Source organism: Symphalangus syndactylus, chromosome 23 (assembly GCF_028878055.3).
Source record: "Symphalangus syndactylus isolate Jambi chromosome 23, NHGRI_mSymSyn1-v2.1_pri, whole genome shotgun sequence".
In the NCBI taxonomy this organism is placed as follows: Eukaryota; Metazoa; Chordata; class Mammalia; order Primates; family Hylobatidae; genus Symphalangus; species Symphalangus syndactylus.
In genome coordinates this window covers 14,975,380-14,994,194 of record NC_072445.2, presented here as the reverse complement: position 1 = coordinate 14,994,194, position 18,815 = coordinate 14,975,380, and the positions used below count along the sequence as shown (strand labels likewise).

The 18,815-nt window shown below is 52.1% G+C and overlaps 2 protein-coding genes across 3 annotated transcripts; one reads left to right on the top strand and one right to left on the bottom strand.

Moving 5' to 3' along the window:
* Positions 1-331: 331 nt before the first annotated feature.
* TSPO2 (translocator protein 2) lies at positions 332-10,402 on the bottom strand. 2 transcript variants are annotated; one of them, XM_063632416.1, is made up of 4 exons: positions 10,324-10,402; positions 1,611-1,803; positions 953-1,094; positions 332-730 (listed from the first exon to the last, which is right to left on the bottom strand). In XM_063632416.1, the coding sequence occupies exons 2-4, from the start codon at positions 1,781-1,783 to the stop codon at positions 533-535; spliced, it is 513 nt and encodes a 170-aa protein (XP_063488486.1). In that variant the 5' UTR covers positions 1,784-1,803; positions 10,324-10,402; the 3' UTR covers positions 332-532. The 2 variants fall into 2 exon arrangements, with proteins under 2 accessions (XP_063488486.1, XP_055119837.1); XM_055263862.2 differs by lacking the exon at positions 10,324-10,402 and having other exon boundaries at positions 1,611-2,200.
* UNC5CL (unc-5 family C-terminal like) lies at positions 5,300-18,330 on the top strand. Its single transcript, XM_063632415.1, has 9 exons — positions 5,300-5,605; positions 10,007-10,452; positions 10,966-11,266; positions 11,998-12,260; positions 13,008-13,109; positions 13,396-13,463; positions 14,394-14,494; positions 14,648-14,761; positions 16,559-18,330. Exons 2-9 carry the CDS (start codon positions 10,068-10,070, stop codon positions 16,779-16,781), a joined length of 1,557 nt encoding a protein of 518 aa, XP_063488485.1. The 5' UTR covers positions 5,300-5,605; positions 10,007-10,067; the 3' UTR covers positions 16,782-18,330.
* The last annotated feature ends 485 nt before the right edge of the window (positions 18,331-18,815 follow it).

Sequence of the window (18,815 nt, the reverse complement as noted above, 5' to 3'; positions counted from 1 at the left end):
GCCTCAGCCTCCCAGAGTGCTGGGATTACAGGTGTGAGCCACCGCACCTGGCCTCCTAGTACCCTTTTTTAAGGTATATTTTTCTGTTTTGGCTTTTTTGTCAGTTTTTAAAAGCCTTTTGTTTTTCAGGTAATTAAACATCTGAGTGCTACATCTTTATGCCAGGTGGGGAGGCATGTGAGTGGAGGCGAGCTGGTGTGCCCACCCCTCCCTCATGGGCCTTGAGGCCCATTCATGCGCACACACTCACACGGAGGTCCAGAAGCTTCTATCCCACTCTGCCGCCCTAGGCATCATATTATGCATTCAGATACACACTTCTCATCATACCTTCAGATTTACTAATAGGATTTTATTATTTAAGTGTAAAATCAGTTTCCCCCCTCTTTCCCATTTCTCTGATTTCTAAGGAAAAACGGCACCAGGGGACCCAGGAGGGTGGTCCCATTGGGGTGAACCCTAACTCCACAGCCCTGCTTGCAGACTCTTCCTCCCCACCCTGGCCGTCCCTCCTCTCCCGTGCCCTAGGGCCTCAGTCACTCTTCTCCGTGGGCTGAGGCTGGTGCGCTGGACAAAGGCTGTCCCTCCACAGGTGGTAGGTAAGGGCTGAAGTCACGGTGAGCCAGGCTAGGTAGGGCAGCAGTAGCAGGGCAGCCAGTTTGTTGATGGGATGCCAGATCAGTGCTGTGCTCACCACCAGCCCATACAGCAGCAGCAGGTGCAGCAGGGCCTGGGCATAGAGGCCGGGGGTCAGCACCTCCACCTTTCTGCAGTACCCAGCCCAGCAATGAGCTCAGTCCCTGGGGCTCTGTGCACACCATGGGACTGCAGAGAAGTCTGCTCACCCATTACCTGCCTGCAGTCAATTGCTCTGCTGAATTATGTGCTTCTGGAGCCAGGTGGGTTCACCCTCTCCCACATTACTTCTGCTACTGAGCACTGTGTGCCTTACCAGACCAGGGTTGTGGACTGTGGAAAAGAGAACCAGGACAGTCCAGCTGATGGTGAGCTGAACAGCATAGAGGCCAAGAGGCAGGGCCAGGGGCCACCCCAAGCCCCCTCCCAGGTCCTTCCACACCAGGTAGGAGGCGTAGCTGTGGAGAGATGGTGGCAAAAACATTCAATGGGAGGAGGTTCTGTGGCAAATGGGTATCCAAGAGTCCTTATGCCAGAGGTAAGGGGAGCACAAGCCTAGGAACAAGGAGGCACTGGGAGACGCAGGTGTCGGGAGAAAAGAGAATGGGGGCAGGGAGGGGGCCTCCATCACTGGACAGAAATGTCAGTGATGGCATAAGGACTCTTGGATACCCTTGTGGGCTGAAATGGGGGCAAATGGGTCTAGGCATCATGTAAGGGCCAGGGAGGGAGTTGGCGGGAGGAGCTGGGCACAGTGAGGTGGGGGGGAGGGGCTGGGGAGACTTAGGGTGGAAGAAGGGCTAACTGGAACCCCAGACGGGCATAGAGGGTTTCTTACTTTCTGGAGGACCCACCATAAGAGGCAAGACAAAGTGCCTGCCTTTGAAGGCCAATATATGGGAGTAATTCAGATACAGAGGACTTGTTCCCACCCCATTGGGTACCAGGGCCATGTGTGAGAAACGAGTACTCACCCCACGATAGAGTAGATGGCTGTCTGTACAAGCAATAAGACTTTGTAGAATGGGCACCAGGACAGCATTCTCGGGCCCTCACACCAGCCAGACATGTGATCACGAGTGAACAGCCAGACCAGGATGGGCCCCAGATGGGGCAGGAGCACAAAGATGGCCCCTTGAAGCTGCATTCACCTTGAGGAGGCAAAATCTGGGGAGGCAGAGAACATGCTAGTGATGAGCCTTCCCCTGCGGCTCCTCGTCTGTCTCTGCCTCCTAACCTGACTCATTTCCTGGCCTGAGCCCCTCAGAGGAGGTCTAGTCACGGATGTCTTTCCTCTCTCCCTGGCCCAGCTCCAGTTCTGTACCTCTGAGCTCTCTCCAACCCCAGGCCCCATCTTGCCCACCTCCTGGCTTCCATGGACTTCGTTTCTCCACAGCACTCCTCTGGCACTTGGAGGACACTGCCCAGCACTGGTAACTGCTTCTGAGTGAATAGGCCTTCCTCCAAGTGCTTCTGAGTCCTAGAGATAAGGTCCCGGGTGATCAGCTTTTCTGCCTCCCACAGTAGGCAGCGCTTAGGCAGGTATGTAGCTGGCCCTCACCGAGAACTGTTCTACCTAAGCTGATCTACCAACCTGGAAAGATCACAATCTGAAGGCAGGAGCCAGAGATTCCTGGGGACTCTTTTCTAGTCACGAATGTGGCAGCCCATCTGTCCCAGGCTTATCTCACCATATCAGACTGGCACACTCATGGGGCCCACCCAGGCTGATCTCCTGCCCAAATTCAAACTTGGCCTGTTGACACTGTGGATTCCTTTTTCTGAGCCTTTAGCTCTCTTCTACCCCTGGAGCCATGGGGGATGAGCTTCCTGCTCCATCTTTCCATTCCCAGAGTGTCAGGATGTAAGCGCAAGCGTCCAGGTTTCTTGCGGCCTGACTTTTCAAGGAAACAACTGCCCGGTCTTTGATTAAAAAGCTGCCAAGCTGGCATGTTGCTTTGCATGTCATTTGCATGTGGGACAATGTACAGACCCTCCTCCAGCCAAGGCCCCACCGAGGCCCCACCAATATCTTCTTCTCATTTGTTCATGATATTTCAGCCTCCCCCCATGATTAACCAGATTTGAAGGAGAGAAAACAATCTGATTATTTTCAGTGTTCTGGACTAGCTAATCCATCTTTTTTTTTTTCTTTTGATACAGAGTTTCACTCTTGTTGCCCAGGCTGGAGTGCAGTGGTGCAATCTCGGCTCACTGCAACCTCTGCCTCCCAATTTCGAGTGATTGTCCTGTCTCAGCCTCCCTAGTAGCTGGGATTACAGGCGTGTGCCACCATGCCCGGCTAATTTTGTATTTTTAGTAGAGATGGGGTTTTGCCATGTTGGTCAGGCTGGTCTCAAACTCCTGACCTCAGGTGATCCACCCACCTTGGCCTCCCAAAGTGCTGGGATTACAGGCGTGAGCCCCTGCGCCCAGCCCTAATCCATCCTTTTCTGTCAAGGTTCAGGGACACTGGTCCTGGAGGTTCTGGGACAGAGCTGAGCAGCATGCCCACCTGTGCATATTTCTACCTGTCTTTCTGTGCTCCTCACTGTCCATTTGCTCATCTTCTGCCTTCCTGTTTTTCTACATTTCTGTCCAGTGATGGAGGCCCCCTCCCTGCCCCCATCCTCTTTTCTCCCGACACCTGCGTCTCCCAGTGCCTCTTTGTTCCTAGGCTTGTGCTCCCCTTACCTCTGGCAGCACACCTCCCAGGCAGGGGGCCTGATGACATATGATGTGTGGAAGGCAGAGGAGGGTGGGGCTGGGAAGAGGGTGGGGCTGGGAGGAGGGTGGAGTGGTGCTCCCAGCTGATCTGCCTTTCTCAGATGAGAAGGGTGGTGACACTGGCTGGGAAGTCCAAGTTGCTGTTTCATGGCCCCAAAGAGTTCCTCTCAGGAGGAGCCCCCCTGGTCTGCCAGACCCTCCTTGGTGCCTAGCCTCTGGAGACTACCCCTTGATGGAATGTTTGAGGGTTTGTGGTGAGGGTTTGACACTGGCCCTGCTGTGACAGCTCAGCCCCCAGTTATAATGCTGTTGACGCCTGTGGTCTCTGCATCCCATGAACCAGCTCTGTGGCCATGGGAGTGAGTGGTAGGAGCCTTCAGATTTCTCCAGAGCCTCCTTATAATTGGGATTGTCCCCAAGAGTGGCAAGCACCAGCTTTGGAAGTGAGTTCATAATCCATGAACACAGCCCCTGGTTATAGCCTCCTGGTTGGCATGACCTTCCTGGCTTAGAACCCTAGCTTGACAGATCTTTCACAAAGCCCTAGGACTTTATGACTCAGAGGAGAAGGCAGCTGACAAGTGGAGGTGGGTGGGGAGTCAGGGAGGAACGACTTGCCGCTTCCTGGCAGAAAGTCCTGCCTCCCAGCCGCCCTAAAGAGGGGTAGGGGAGAGTGTCCCTGTCTGTTGGCAAAGTCCTCCTGTGTGACTCAGACAAAGCTTTGTTCAACAAACACCCCTACCCCACTCCCTTCTTTCCCTATCAAAGTTCTGAGCACCCCTTCCTGGCTTGTCTTTAGGCATGAGGTCTGCTTCCCAGGTTGCCCGTTCTCTACCAATTCCTTTGCTACATCTCTGCACTTTGGGGTACTGGGCTCCCTTGGGAGGTTTGTACCACCCTGTCACCTCCACCAGGGAAGGAAGCAGAGGGGAGGGCATTGCAGTCAGAGACAAGAGGGTAGGGAATTATTAACAGAGACAAAAGCAGAGGAAGTTACTTATTTTCTATGGGAGATGATAATTAGGGGCCTGGGGGGCGTTCACCATGCCTCCTCAACTGCAGGAGGCCAGACCCTGGTGATAAAGGTTACCATCTATTGACCACCCATTCTGTGGTGGGCATTTGACATTTATTAGCTCAATAATGACAATTATTATCTCACACAAGGTAGATATTCTTATCTGCATTTGACAGACAAGGGAATTGAGGCTCAGAGGAGTTAAGTAGCTTGCCCAATATTACATAGCCAACATGTGGCTCACCTGGGCTCAGTGTCGGCCACTTGGATCCAAAATGCATCCTCTTCCCTCTCAACTGCTTCACTCATTCATTCAAGACATCTTTATTGAACACCTTCTATTTATCAGGCTGTACCAGGAGCTGAGGAGACAGCAGAAAACATGGGAAAAGTTCCTCTCCACAAGGAGTTTGCATTCTTGTGGTGCCACCACTCCCAGGCAGAGTTTCTAAGGACTTGGAATGGCAAATGGCCCCAAAGTTCAGCTGTCTCCCAAGCGGCAGTGTCTCTGCCAACTTTGGGTGGGGGAAGTAGAAAGCACCTTGTGTAAGGAAAAATATGGGTACATCTCAGGTCCACCAGCAACTGGTGAGTCATTAACCCTCTCAGTGGCTCCACTGTCTCCTCTGTGCGGGGAGTGGGTAGAACTAGATGCTCTCTAAGCTCCCTGGACCGGTTGCATTGGCGTCAGCCGGGAGCTTCTTTGAGCTGCAGAATCTCAGGCCCCATACTAGACCTACAGAATCAGGGCCTGCATTTTAACAAGATCTCCCAGGTGACTGTTGTGCACATTATAGTTTAAGAAACTCAGATGAAGTGTCCCTCCTCCTCCTATCTGGCATTTTAATAATAGCCTCTGGCTGGGGACAGCCACTCACCAGCAGAGGGCACTGTAAGGAGGGGTTTCAAGGTGCAGCACCTACACCCAGGTTGTCTCCCTCCCTCCGTCCTTCCTTCCAGACCTAGACTGGAAAGTTCACTGACTTCTGGGATCCTCAACTACTCCCTTACCTGGGCTGGACTTTGCCAATAGACAGGGACACTCTCCTTCACCCCTCTTTAGGCGGCTGGGAGGCAGGACTCTGCCAGGAAATGACAGGCCACACCTGCCTGGATTCCCCGCCCACCTCCACTTGTCTGCTGGCCTGCCGACTGAGTCTGGCTGACCCCTGTTTCTCAGAGAAGGAACTGGACCAGCCAGCAGCCTCTAAGAGCTCCTAGACGGTAAGGTGAGCACCCCCTTGGGGCAGCTGGAGACGGGATGGGCATTGTGATGGGGTTACCTGGAGCTCTGGGGAGGAGCCAGGCCAGCTCAGCCTGCCTGCTGGAGTGTAGGGACCCTCTGCTGGAGGAAGGGAGGAAAATGGGACTTGGCCAATGGGTATGAGGACCACTGGGATGATTCTGTGTCCTGCGGAAATGTCTACTATTACTAACAAATACTGTTCATGCTTTGTGTTTGGACCATCCATCCCGGTACTTGTTATGTTTTGCAGTAACTGGACATCTATCAGGTGTTGGGGAGGCACAGGGAGAACCAGTGAGGTGGAGGAAGGGTTGAGAGTTTTCTTAAAGGGTATGAGCAGAACTTTGCAGCAGGAGTTTGGATCTTTGTGCTGGAGGATACAACTGCCTAGGGACAGGTGATGGCAGCATTCTAAAGGACTCTCATTTCGGGGACCCACTACCTAGGGTGATCTGGGGTCTGAGGCAAGACAAACAGGAGGAGTGGGTAATGAGGAGTCCGGGCATGGGGTTGGGAAGCTCCAAGTCACACTTGAATGGCTGCAGTGCTATAGTTGCCATTCAGCAAGACTCTGGACCTTTCTGCATTCTGGGGCCAGGGGGAGGATAGAGTGAGGGCCAGGGCAGCCTGGAAGAGCCGTCAGCCTGGGAGACCTGGGGCTGGCCCAGGAGGAGTTATCCTGCTTCAGGCCAGGTAAAGGAGTGGGCTGTCCATGAGAGGCCCAGTGGGGCTTTGGGAGTGGTGCGTGCCAACTTCTCCAGGGTCGGAGGTTGAGCCAGGGGACTCTGCTGCACCACCCAGTGAGGTGCACCTCACTGGGGATCTGGACTCTGGTCTTTGGTGGCCCCAGGAAGGTTACTCCTGTGTAAGCGAGCTGGGGCCCCTCCTTTCATCCTTTTAGCTATTCCATCCCCTGCCACTGGTACCTTGGTAGGTGGGGGTGTGGTGGGGTGGGGTGGGTATTACCACATAACTGAGGATGTATCTTTAGGTCCTTCTATTTGTCTTTACTTCATTTTTGCTTCTTTGTCTTCCAACTTTATTTCTTCTAGAGAAGGTAAGGAAGATACTTGGGGAAAAGAAGGGGTGGAGAGAGAAAGGGGGTGTCTCTGGAAGTCCTTGTTCGTCTTTGCTCCTCCTTCCTGCCTGTCTTCAGTTGTTTAGTAATTCCCCATCCATCCTCACTGTGGGGAGAAAGCTCGGATTCCTTATCTGTGAAATGGAGATAAAAATGACACCTCGCTCCTAAGGCTGCTGTGAGGATGAGATGAGATGAGACAAGCCATGGAGAGTGCTTTAACACAGTGGCATTGAGTAAAGCTCTGCGAATGTTAGCTATTGTTATTACAGTTGGAATTATAATTATTACTAATGTGAAAGAACCAAAAGGAATGATGGGACATCAAGGGTAGCTTGCTGCTCCAACCCCCTTCCCATCAGCTTTGGGGCATGCCAATTCACTGATTCACTTGTGTGCCCTCTAGGACGCCTGGTTGAAAAAGGCTGGTGCATTGTCTGCCGGGTTGGCTCTTTAGGCAAAGAGAACAATGCCAACCCCCGCTTCTTATTCACTTTCAGTGAGGACATGGGAGAAACAGGTACTGCCCCAGTCTTCAATCCTGAGGATACAGTGGAAGTTCTTCCCTGGTCTAAGAGGCACTAGGAAGGGGCTTCAGTTTTCATGGGTCCTGAGGCTGGAAGGAAGAAGGTGGGCCAAGCCTCAGTTCCAGGTGGGTGGTGCGAGTGAAGGGCATGGGGAGGACTGGACACTGGAAGCTCTTCCAGTGCAGCCTCTAGTGAGTCAACCACAGGGGCCTCCCAGGGCTCTGAAGGAGGACGTTGTGCCTCACAGAACTCAGCTACCAAGCCAATGAATTCCATTCCTGCAGAAGCTCCTTGAGAGCAGAATAAGACGTCATCTTTGGCAGGATTGAACTTCCCACAGTGTTCGATACACAGCCGGTGCTTAGAAAATGTTCATTTGAGTGGGAAAATCACACATGACAGCACATAATCAAGAGTGACTCAGTATGGTGGGATGGCTGTGGAGAGAGATTTCGCGAGCTGGAGGCTGTCAAAGGCCGGTGCACCAGCGGGAGGCACTATTGAATGGGAGGGTCCACGAAGGGAGAGGAAACAAGTGGGGAGAGCAAGTGAGTGGAGAAACAGAAAACAGCATGAGCAAAAGCCAGAGGCTAGAATTAAGCAGGTGTGGGGAGCCTGGGCAGGCTACAGGGCAGGGGTGTTGGAAATTGTAGGGGCTGGAAGAGGGGAAGTAGGAGGAGGCGGAGGTGGGTTCTGGAGGGCCTCAGGAAGAGCTTCTGGGAAGTCTCAGCCTGTGGCCTGGCTGGGTAGCCAGGTGAGCAGGAGGTGAGTGTATGCTTTTGCCCTGCCTCATTCCAGCTTCACTGTAGGCCCGCATCTTTGTTTTTTGTCTTCTTCTTTTTTTTTTTTTTTTTGCTTCCACTTTTAGCTTTTGTTACTCTTGTATGTTGCCTATCCCTGTGAGCTACCTTCAGGCCTTTCTGGCAGAAGGAGGGGCATAAAGAAACACATACATTTGGACACTGCTTTCTCATCTACAAATACTTTTCACATGACCTTATGCCATCCTCACCATTACCCAAAGAGGCACTTTTTCCCCACTTTTAATAGCTTCAGAAAAGAATTACAAAGTTAATACAAACTACATGCTTGATGTGGAAAATTCAAAGTACAGAGAAAAGGATTTTAAAAAATACAAAGTTTTCGTTCACACCTTCCACCTTCTCAATTTGTCGTGACTCATGGGAATAGTTTGGGGGTGTGTCCTTCCAGACTTGCACAGTCTAAGACTGGACTCATTAGTACACATGGCTACTGGGCACTTGAAATACAGCCAGTCCCAAGTGAGCTGTTCTGTTCATATAAATTAAAACATGGATTTCAAAGACTGGGTATGAAAGAAGAAAGTAAAAATACCTCATAATTTTATATTGATTACCTGTTGAAATAACATTTTGAATATATTGGGTTAAATAAAATGTATTAATTTCTCCTGTTTCTTCTTTTTAATGGGGCCATCAGGAAATTTAAAATTACATGTGTAGTTCATATTACATTTTTACTGTATACCACTGCTCCAGACCTTTCTCTATATCTTTACATTTCCATATATGCACCCATAAATATGTATCTATTTATTTGCAGTTTTGTTTTTCACATTAATGGGCTCAGAATATTTTATCTCTCTGCAACTTGCTTTTTCCACTTATAGATTTTTTTGTATCAGCACTTGTAGATCAAGGTAGATATTTGGACAGATGAGGAAACTGAGGTACATTAAGCAATATTGAGGCAGGAGGTGGGATTTGATTCCAGGCCAGATGGAAAACTGGCTGAGGCCGGGTGTGGTGGCTCACGCTTGTAATCCCAGCACTTTGGGAGGCCGAGGCGGGTGGATCACGAGGTCAGGAGATCGAGACCACGGTGAAACCCTGTCTCTACTAAAAATACAAAAAAATTAGCTGGGCGTGGTGGCGGGCGCCTGTAGTCCCAGCTACTCGGAGAGGCTGAGGCAGGAGAATGGCGTGAACCCGGGAGGCGGAGCTTGCAGTGAGCCGAGATTGCGCCACTGCACTCCAGCCTGGGCGACAGAGTGAGACTCCGTCTCAAAAGAAAAAAAAAAAAAAAGAAAACTGGCTGAAACAGGGAAGAGGCACCAAAAGCACCTCTCCATAAGACATGCCCACCAGTGCCATGACAGTTTACCGCTGCCATGGCAATGCCTGGAAGTTACTGCCCCTTTCCATGGCAGTGACCCGAAGCTACCATTCCTTTTTTCTAGAAATTTCTGAATAACCCACCCCTTACTGCATGTAATTAAAAGTGGACATAAATATGATGGCAGAAATGCCCCAGAGCTGCTACCCTGGGCACACTGGCTGGGGTTAGCTCTGCTCTGTAAGGAGGATACCTCTGCTGCTGCTATACTCTGCCACTTCAGTGAAATTGCTGTCCAAAACCACTGGCTCACCCTTGAATTCTTGCCTAGGTGAAGCCACAAACCCTCCCAGGCTAAGCCCCAATTCTGGGGCTCTCCTGCCTTACATCAGTATGATAAGTTTACCCAGACACAGTGACCAAGGTGGCATTTGAACTCATGTTCTCTAACTGTAAACCCAAGCTCACTCTGCTTCAGAGCAGTTTACCTTGATGTATTAGGTCATGGGGAGCCAGGGTAGGTTCTCAAGTAAGAGAGACAGGTTAAAAGAATTGATGTGACTAAAGTGTGCAGTGTGCACTGGAATGAAGACAACTTGCAGCTATGTGTAAGCCAAGCCTTGACCTCCACAACTTAAAAGGGCTTACCCTGACACTGACCCATTCTTCCCCACCAGGCCTTTGGCTTTGGTTGGCACAGGGGTGAAGGAGAGCCAGCAGCATTGAGTGACCAGGCGAATGTGCCCCCAGGAGAGTTCATTCCAACCCTCCCAGTTCCTACTGCTGGTGGGGGTCCCGGTGGCAAGTGTCCTCCTTCTGGCCCAGTGCCTTCGATGGCACTGCCCTAGAAGGCTGCTGGGGGCCTGCTGGACACTGAATGGTCAAGAGGAACCAGTGTCCCAGCCTACCCCCCCACCAGAAAACGAGGTCTCAAGGCAGCACCTGCCAGCCACACTGCCAGAGATGGTTGCCTTCTACCAGGAGCTACACACACCCACTCAAGGCCAGACCATGGTCCGCCAGTTGATGCACAAACTGTTGGTGTTTTCGGCTCGAGAGGTGGATCACCGTGGCGGTTGCCTGATCCTCCAGGATACAGGCATCTCCTTGCTCATCCCACCAGGTAACAGCTCCCGGCTCTCTTCTTTGCATACAATTGTTCAGACTGTACATTAGGTCACCACATCTGAGGGAGCAATGTTCATAGACACCTTTTACTTCTGATAATTGTTTATATTTTGAGTATAGCTTTATTGTCTTCAGGGATGGACATATTACATATCTTTTAGGACAACTTCCTGGCAGGTGGAAGTAAAGTGCCTTGTTCTAATGAATCAATATGCTGTGACAATTCTCCAGTAAAGGGAGGGAAGAGCACCATTTGGAAATTCACACAAGACACACTATGGGCTAGCAGCAGCCTGGGTGGAAAGGGCAGTGTCTTGCTTAGGGTTACACTACAAGTCAGCTCCACAGTCATCTTACTCTTGTTCATACCACCTCCCTGTGTGCCCTGCTGGGGATGTCTCTCCTGGGCTCCTGCCCCACCTCCTTTCTCTCTGGCCTGGCCTCCTCTTTCAGGGGCACGGGTGTGCCTGCCTACCAGGCCCATCTCAGCTCTCCCTCTCCCCACCAGGTGCTGTGGCTGTGGGCCGCCAGGAGCGCGTGTCTTTGATCTTGGTGTGGGACCTGTCGGACGCCCCATCACTGTCCCGAGCCCAGGGGCTGGTAAGCCCCGTGGTGGCATGTGGCCCCCATGGGGCCTCCTTCCTGAAACCTTGCACTCTCACGTTCAAACACTGTGCCGAGCAGCCCAGCCATGCTCGCACCTACAGCAGCAACACTACCCTGCTCGATACCAAGGTATGGAGGCCCCTGGGGCGGCCAGGGGCCCACGCCTCCCGGGATGAGTGTCGCATCCACCTCTCCCACTTCAGGTAGGCACATGCCATTGGCCTGTCTTCCCACACCCATCTCTCTGGGGACTGTCTTTCCTGCCCACTTTCTCTGTCTGCCTTATCTTCATCTCTCTGTATAGAAGATGGTCTGCAAATCCTTTATCCCTTGGTGACCCTTTCTGGCCCCTCTGTCCTAATGTCTGTAGCAGTTTTTCGTACACCAATCATGTCCACGACTGCAAATCCCACTGCTGTCTCTCTGTCTGCAAGTGTCTGACTCAGCACCATCTCTCCATCTAGGAGGGACCTGTCCTTCCCCACCTCTCCCAGTCTTTCAAATTATCTCTCTCTACTCTGTGCCCCTTTCAGGACTGTCCCCAAACTTAGCGCCAGTTCTCTAAGACTCCATTCCATCTCTGTCCTTCATCTCTTTGTCTTTCTAGAGTCTTAGGTCTTCTGCCTCCCAGCCTCCTTGCCACCCACTGACAGGAAAAGGGCCATGTGTGGGTGCCCTCCCAAGCATGGTCACCCTGAGCCCACTTTCCCTCTCTCCCCTGCCAGCTCTCCTCCCCATTCAGTCACCAGTCACCGTGATGTGCTCACTTTTCATCCCCTACCTACCAGTTCCTCCCTAAGTGCTCCCCTCGAGTGCTCTCTGAACCTCCTTGAAGGCCCCACAGCGGCCCCTCAGGTGTCAGGAGGCTGGTGGCAGTGTGCTGGTGTCTTAGCCTTCCCTGCACATTAGTGCCTGCCACTGGCTCCCTCTGCAGCCTCTACACCTGTGTGCTGGAGGCACCTGTGGGATGCGAAGCTCGCAAATGGCTACAGCTGGCCGTATTCTGCTCACCGCTGGCGCCAGGACAGTCCCACCTGCAGCTGCGTATCTACTTCCTCAACAACACGCCCTGCGCCCTGCAGTGGGCACTGACCAACGAGCAGCCCCATGGTGGGCGCCTGCGTGGGCCCTGCCAGCTCTTCAACTTCAATGGGGCCAGGGGCGACCAGTGCCTGAAGCTCAAGTACATCTCAGAGGGTGAGGGAGGTGGTGGCCTGTGGGATAGGATGATCAGGAGCCCCACAGGAATGAAGGGTTCTGGGCCTCCCCTGGACATCTGGAGATCTGGGGACCCCCAAGTCTCTCTCTCTCTGTCTTTTTTTTTTTTTTTTTTTTCCCCGAGACGGAGTTTCGCTCTGTTGCCCAGGCTGGAGTGCAGTGGCAACCTCCGCCTCCTGGGTTCAAGTTATTCTCCGGCCCCAGTCTCCTGAGTAGCTGCAATTACAGGTGCCCACCACCATGCCTGGCTAATTTTTTTGTATTTTTAGTAGAGACGGGGTTTCGTCATGTTGTCCAGGCTGGTCTCGAACTCCTGACCTCAAGTAATCTGCCCGTCTCGGCCTCTGAAAGTGTTGGGATTATAGGCGTGAGCTACCACACCAGGCCCCAAGTCTGTTTTTGACCTCTGGGCCAGCAGTAGCCTCATGGAGCCCCCAGGGCTTTGACCACTCTGCTGTCTACTGAGCCCTTACCACTCACTCCTAGGACAGGGTGATGCCAGGTGGGAGGTGGGAAGGAGAGGGGTTATACCCCACAGAAGGAGGAAAGGATAGAAGGCTTTTATAGTGCAAGGGCCCTCTTGGGGTCCCTGCCCAGGCTCTGGGGATTCCCAACCCCTTGAGACCCTCCTGCCTTTGTTCTGTCCTCATGCCTCCCCACAGACCCCTTCAATACTTGTTTAAGGCCCCACTCTCTGAGGCCCTCTGCTGTCTGCCTACTTGCCAGGTTGGGAGAATGTGGATGACAGCAGTTGCCAGCTGGTTCCCCATCTCCACATCTGGCATGGAAAGTGCCCCTTCCGCTCCTTCTGCTTCCGGAGAAAAGCAGGTAGTCGGGAGCTCTGTGTGCACCTCCTCCCCTCTCTTTTCCCCTCCCATCTCCTCTCCTTCCCTCCCAGTAACCCTGGAGCTCTGCAGACCCCCATGCAGCCATGCACACAGACCTTCCCTGAAAGGCCAGGAGCCACACAGGTCTTTGCAGAGAGAAAAATGGAGTGTTGGACCCCAGCTTCCTCAGATTTCCCAAGTCTTACTATGGAGTCCCTTACCTTCTCCTGCTCTTACCCTAGGCTGTTTCCTCACTCACTGGCCACGCTGTCACCTTCTCTTTATAGCCAATGAGAATGAGGACTGTTCAGCACTAACCAATGAGATCATTGTCACCATGCACACCTTCCAGGATGTGAGTTGGAGCTGAGGGGCAGAGGAAGGGCAGGGCCTGGGGGAGATCCTAGGCAAAGTGGGCACAGGGTCTGGTGCCCAGTAACTATGGTCTTAATCACATAGGTAAAGATGGCACTTTCCATAGAGCCCCCATACCAGCTCTTTGAGGGGCTCAGATCATCTGGGCTCCAAGTTACCCTCATCCCTGACTCTCCTTGTCTATCAGTGGATGAATCCAGCAGGAAGCTAAAAGAACCAAACCCTAGTTTAACCCCTTCCCCCAACTCAGAGAACTGGGGCATCAGGTTGATATGGTTTCTTTCTAGGCTGATTGTCTACATTTGAGAGCTGATGTTTTGTATCTTCAGCATGGGATTTGAGAGATGATGTTTTGTATTTTCGGTGTGGGAGTTGACCAGGAAGAGGGTCTTGAGTAGGCAGGATGGGAGTTAGGTATCTCTTCTCTCCTGCTGCGCCAAGGGAAGATGCGAAGAAATCAGAGTTGAGAGTCTTTGGGGAACCATAGTGGCACCTTAGTGGAGGGCAGGCAGATACCCTGTTGTCACTTGGAGAAGAGGAAGGGAAGGTTGGAATGGAGGAAGGGACACATGTGGCTGAGATCAGTGTCTCTATGGTTGGATGACCTCCCACTGCACCATGGCCCCACCCAGGACTTCCCCTGGTGGCTCAGGCTGCACCCTGTTTGGTCTTCATGTCCCAGTTCCCAAAGAGCTCAGCGGGCAAACATAAGGCTGAAGGTGGGGTTCTGAAATCACAGGGAGACAGCAGGTAGAGGGTGCTGGGTGGGGCAGCGTTGTATCTCGCGGTAAGGTGGCTCTGAGTGACAGACTGAAGGAGAGACGTGAGGAATGGAGGTAGGACTCCAGCTTCTTACTCAGGGGGATGGCTTGTGACCCCTAAGTGTGTTCCCTGCCCCGTGTTGACTCAGGGCTTGGAGACCAAGTATATGGAAATCCTCAGATTCCAGGCATCAGAGGAGGAGTCCTGGGCAGCGCCGCCCCCTGTCTCCCAGCCGCCCCCATGCAATAGGTGAGACGGGGGTTGCCTGGGCTGCTGCCTGGGGGATGTTGGGTTCCTACCCTGGCACCCACAGGGTGACTACAGCATTTAGAGTGTATACAGGAGAACCAGAGTGGGCCTGTTTGTCCCTTTCTTCCAAGAACACCCTTTTCCCTGCCTCAGGCTGCCCCCAGAGCTCTTTGAGCAGCTGCGGATGTTGTTGGAGCCAAACAGCATCACGGGCAATGACTGGCGCAGACTGGCCTCCCACCTGGGGCTTTGCGGCATGAAGATCCGGTAGGAAGAGGGGTGAGGTCTGTGGATGGTAGAGGAGGGTAGGCTGGAATGGGGTTCCTCAGGACACTCTGGAGACTGGATCACAGGCAAGGGAGTGACTTAAAAGTCAGAGAATGGCTACTCTCCACCCTATTTCCCATAAAAGGGCAGATCTATTAATTACTGTATCATCAGTACCTAGAATGATGCCTGGTGCATAGTAGGTGCTCAATTAACATTTAACAGTCAATCCATTAACATGGAAGTTATTTGGTACATGTTGAGCGCTTGCCATGCTATGCCCTGAGGAGGAGAAAGACAGATTATAGGATAATGTGTGTAAAGCATATAGCTGGGTACCTGACACTTATTAATCCAATAAATGTTATCAATAATGGTGACAGTGCAGTCATGATCCCTGTCAAGGAACTCAGAAAGCAGGAGAATACTGAGCTAAGCTCCAGAAACTACACTATGAGTGCAGAGGTCAGGGAAGACTTTATCCTGGTGATGGGGCTAGAGCTGGACCCTGAAAACAGGGTGGATTTTTATTTATTATTATTATTATTATTATTTGAGACGGAGTCTTGCTCTGTCGCCCAGGCTGGAGTGCAATGGCGCAATCTTGGCTCACTGCAACCTCCGTCTCCTGGGTTCAAGTAATTCTCCTGCCTCAGCCTCCTGAGTGGCTGGGATTACAGGCACGTGCCACCATGTCCAGCTAATTTTTTATTTTTAGTAGAGACGGGGTTTCACCAGGTTGGCCAGGCTGGTCTGCAACTACAGAGTGGATTTTTAAATCATTCATTTAAACATTTATCAGGTACCTATTATGCCCTGGAAACTGTGCTAAGCGCTATGATACAAGATGAATGAGGCATGGTCCCAGCGCCTAGGAGCGCACACACTAGTAAAGGGTTCAGAGAGCTTGAAAAATAAAGGCAAGTGTTCCTTGTGCCTTCCTGTAAGAATCCAGTATTGTATAACACATTGAAGAGAGACAGAAAACAGCTGAAGCAAGAATAATAATGAACTGTGGGTGTTATGACCAGAAGTCTGAACTGAGAGGTGCAGAATGGTCACTTCCACCTGGGAGGGGTGAATTAGAAAGGGCTTCAGGGAGGAAGTGATGGGTAAGAGATCAGCCATTCTGTTTTGGGGAGTAGCAGAGGTGGCTGTGGGTGTAGTGTGTGCAAGGCGAGAAAGAGAGAGGCCTGAGCTAAGGGGGTTCAGGATGGGAGAAAGGAGAGAAAGCATAAAGACAGTGCAAGGCCAGGTGCTGGATGAGCCAGAAAGGCTCACGGAGCAAGGGCTGGTTAGGAGGTGAGAGACTCTGGAAGGTTTTAGTGGACGGGAGGGTCGTGATAAAAAGCCATGGTTTAGGGCAACTGTTTCCTTAGTAGGGAGCAGGATGTTGTGGCCTAGGAGAGAGGGAGGAAGGAGGGAGTTAGGAGGCTAGCGGGAGGCTAGGGGTGTATTTGGAGTGGGGGAGGTAGAGAAGGCAATTACAGAACATCAGAGCTGTAGCAAACTTAGACGACCTCTTATCTAAGCCCTCAGCTTAATAATAAGAGGAAACTGAAGCCTAGAGAGGAGTAGGGGTCAGAGTTGGCCTCCAAGCCAGGACAATCTCAAGTTTCAAAGCCCTGGGGCTTCCCACCCCCTGTGCCCTGGAAGGCAGGCAAGAGCAGGACAAGGACAAAAGCTTCAGGATGGGGGAGGGACGGACCTTGCGCTGCGCAGCCCCAGGAGCCTGCAGCAGGGCAGGAGCCCCTCCCTGCTCTTTCCCCCTTCTCCTCCTCCCCTACCTCGGGCCAGGTTCCTGTCCTGCCAGCGCAGCCCCGCAGCGGCCATCCTGGAGTTGTTTGAAGAGCAGAACGGCAGCCTGCAGGAGCTGCACTACTTCATGACCGTCATGGAGCGGCTAGACTGCGCCTCTGCCATCCAGAACTACCTGAGTGGGACACACGGCGGCAGCCCAGGCCCCGAGCGCGGGGGCGTCCAGGATAACCAGGGCCTGGAGCTGGACGAGAAGCTCTGAGCGCCCAACGGGCAGGGCTGGAGGAGGTGTGGGGGCGAGAGGGGTTGTTCTCCTACGCCTAAGAGGAACACAGCAGCTGTTCCTGGCTGTGCCCACCACCCTTCCCAGAACCCTCGGACGGTGCCAGGGCCGCCCGCGAGGCCGGAGCGTCCTCGCCAGCCTCCCAGCCAGCAGGCGCGCCCTTCCGGCCGCGAGCTGTCCCGCGTGCGGGCCCCCTTCTGGCCGGCAGAGGGCGCAGGAGCCCAGGAGATGGCCTCAGCTTGCCCGCCCGCCAAAACTGACCGGGGACGGCCACCGTCCCCGCGTGCACTTTAGCGCCGGTCAGGCCCTAAAGTATTCACTGAGCACTTACGAAGACCGGGCATTGGGCTGGTGTCATGAAGAATACTGGAATATAGGAGGTAGGGTCTGGAGCCCTGACAAGCACACAGTTCTTTTGCAGGAGTCAAGATGTGCTCGTAGGAGTCAAGGGCAAACTCGAAAACAGCCCTGCCCTGTGGTTAGGGGATGTGGGTGTGGCTTTAGCAGCTGAGAGGGGAAGAGCTGAGTGCGGGCTGGGGCGGCGAGAATGCTTCGCGGAGGATGTTGGGGAGAGAGGATTTGACTTGCCGAGTGGTTTGGAGATCTTTAGGTGCGGGTGTGGGAAGAGGATGGCTGGACTTAAGGTTGGAGCCGAGAGTGGGCATGGGAGCCCAGCCCCGTGGGTGTGAGGCCGGGGTAGGACGAGGCTTCCCGGCTAGGCACGCCTGGCTGTCTGCCTCTGCCTCTGCCTCTGCTAACTTCCTTTGTCTCTTTATCCTCCTGCTCAGGCTTTGTCTTCCTCTCTCTGCTATTTTCTCTATCAGAAAACATTAAAGCTGAGTAGAAACTTCAAGATGATCATTCTGGCCCAGCGCTTTTATCTCTTTATCTCCAACGGTGTGCGTTTTAAGTTTCTCTGACTTGGTTTTTCTGTCCCTGTCTCCCACAGTTGTTCCCACTCTGCACCTGTGTTTCAGTTACTCTCTCTCTCTCTCTTAGATCTTTTTGTTTCTGCCTAGTCTCTGTGCCCTGTCTTTGTGTGTTTCTTTCTCGGTCTGAAACCCTCCCTGTTTTCCCTTCAGGCATATGTCTGTAAACCAATGTTATGTATCAAAGACTGTTGAAAGAGACAGGGCTACTCTAGGAATAGATGGGTGGGGATATTTTCCCCATGGATTAAGATCCAGTTTAGGGTCAGGAAATAAAGGATAGGGATAAAAGAGGCACCCCATTCAGTCAGCAGATACTTATTCAGCACCTACTATGTGTTAGATACTGTATACAAAAGACATGAATGGGCTGGGTCCTGAACAGAGAATAAAGGGTTTGACTCCATTCTGGAAACTCTTTTGTTTGCAAACAGGTGTTGTTAATTTGTTCAAAGGCAGGCAAACAATCTCTCTGGCAACACAATTTTCTTCTGTATTTAATTTAAAAATATTAAAGGTTTTTTTCTATGATGAATGATAAAATATGAAAATTGCCTTCCTTTGTTACTAACCATATTTTGCTCAGATTGGCAAATTTGGAGGTGAGTATGAATGATTTTATTTGGTAAAATTGTACCTATGGAGATGGGTTGGAGGGAAGCATTTTGTAGATTGTGCTTCCAGTATGAAAATTATCTGGGTCCCGCATGGTAAGTCAGGGAGGTTCCCTTCCTTTTCTGTTAGATACAAGCCTTCAGAAGCAGGTCCTTCCATCCCTTCCCTGTTCCCCTATCCCCACCAGTCCTCTCCTACCCTTCTCATCTGCCCACCTTACCCCACCAGGTGCTGCCAGTCATGCCAGATTAGTGCCCTGGCCTTTTCTGCCTTCACTTAGCTCAAGATTGAACTGTGCAGTAGCCCGGCACTGTTTAGCCAAAGACATCATTGTGTTCCTTCCTACCCTGGAAAAAATCATTTTAAGAGTTTCACGTCTTCTGGAGTTGCAAATAGAAGTCACAGAGATTCCAGTGATGGGAATAGAATGCTTTCTGGCCCAACTCCAATTTCTCAAAATGGGTTTCCA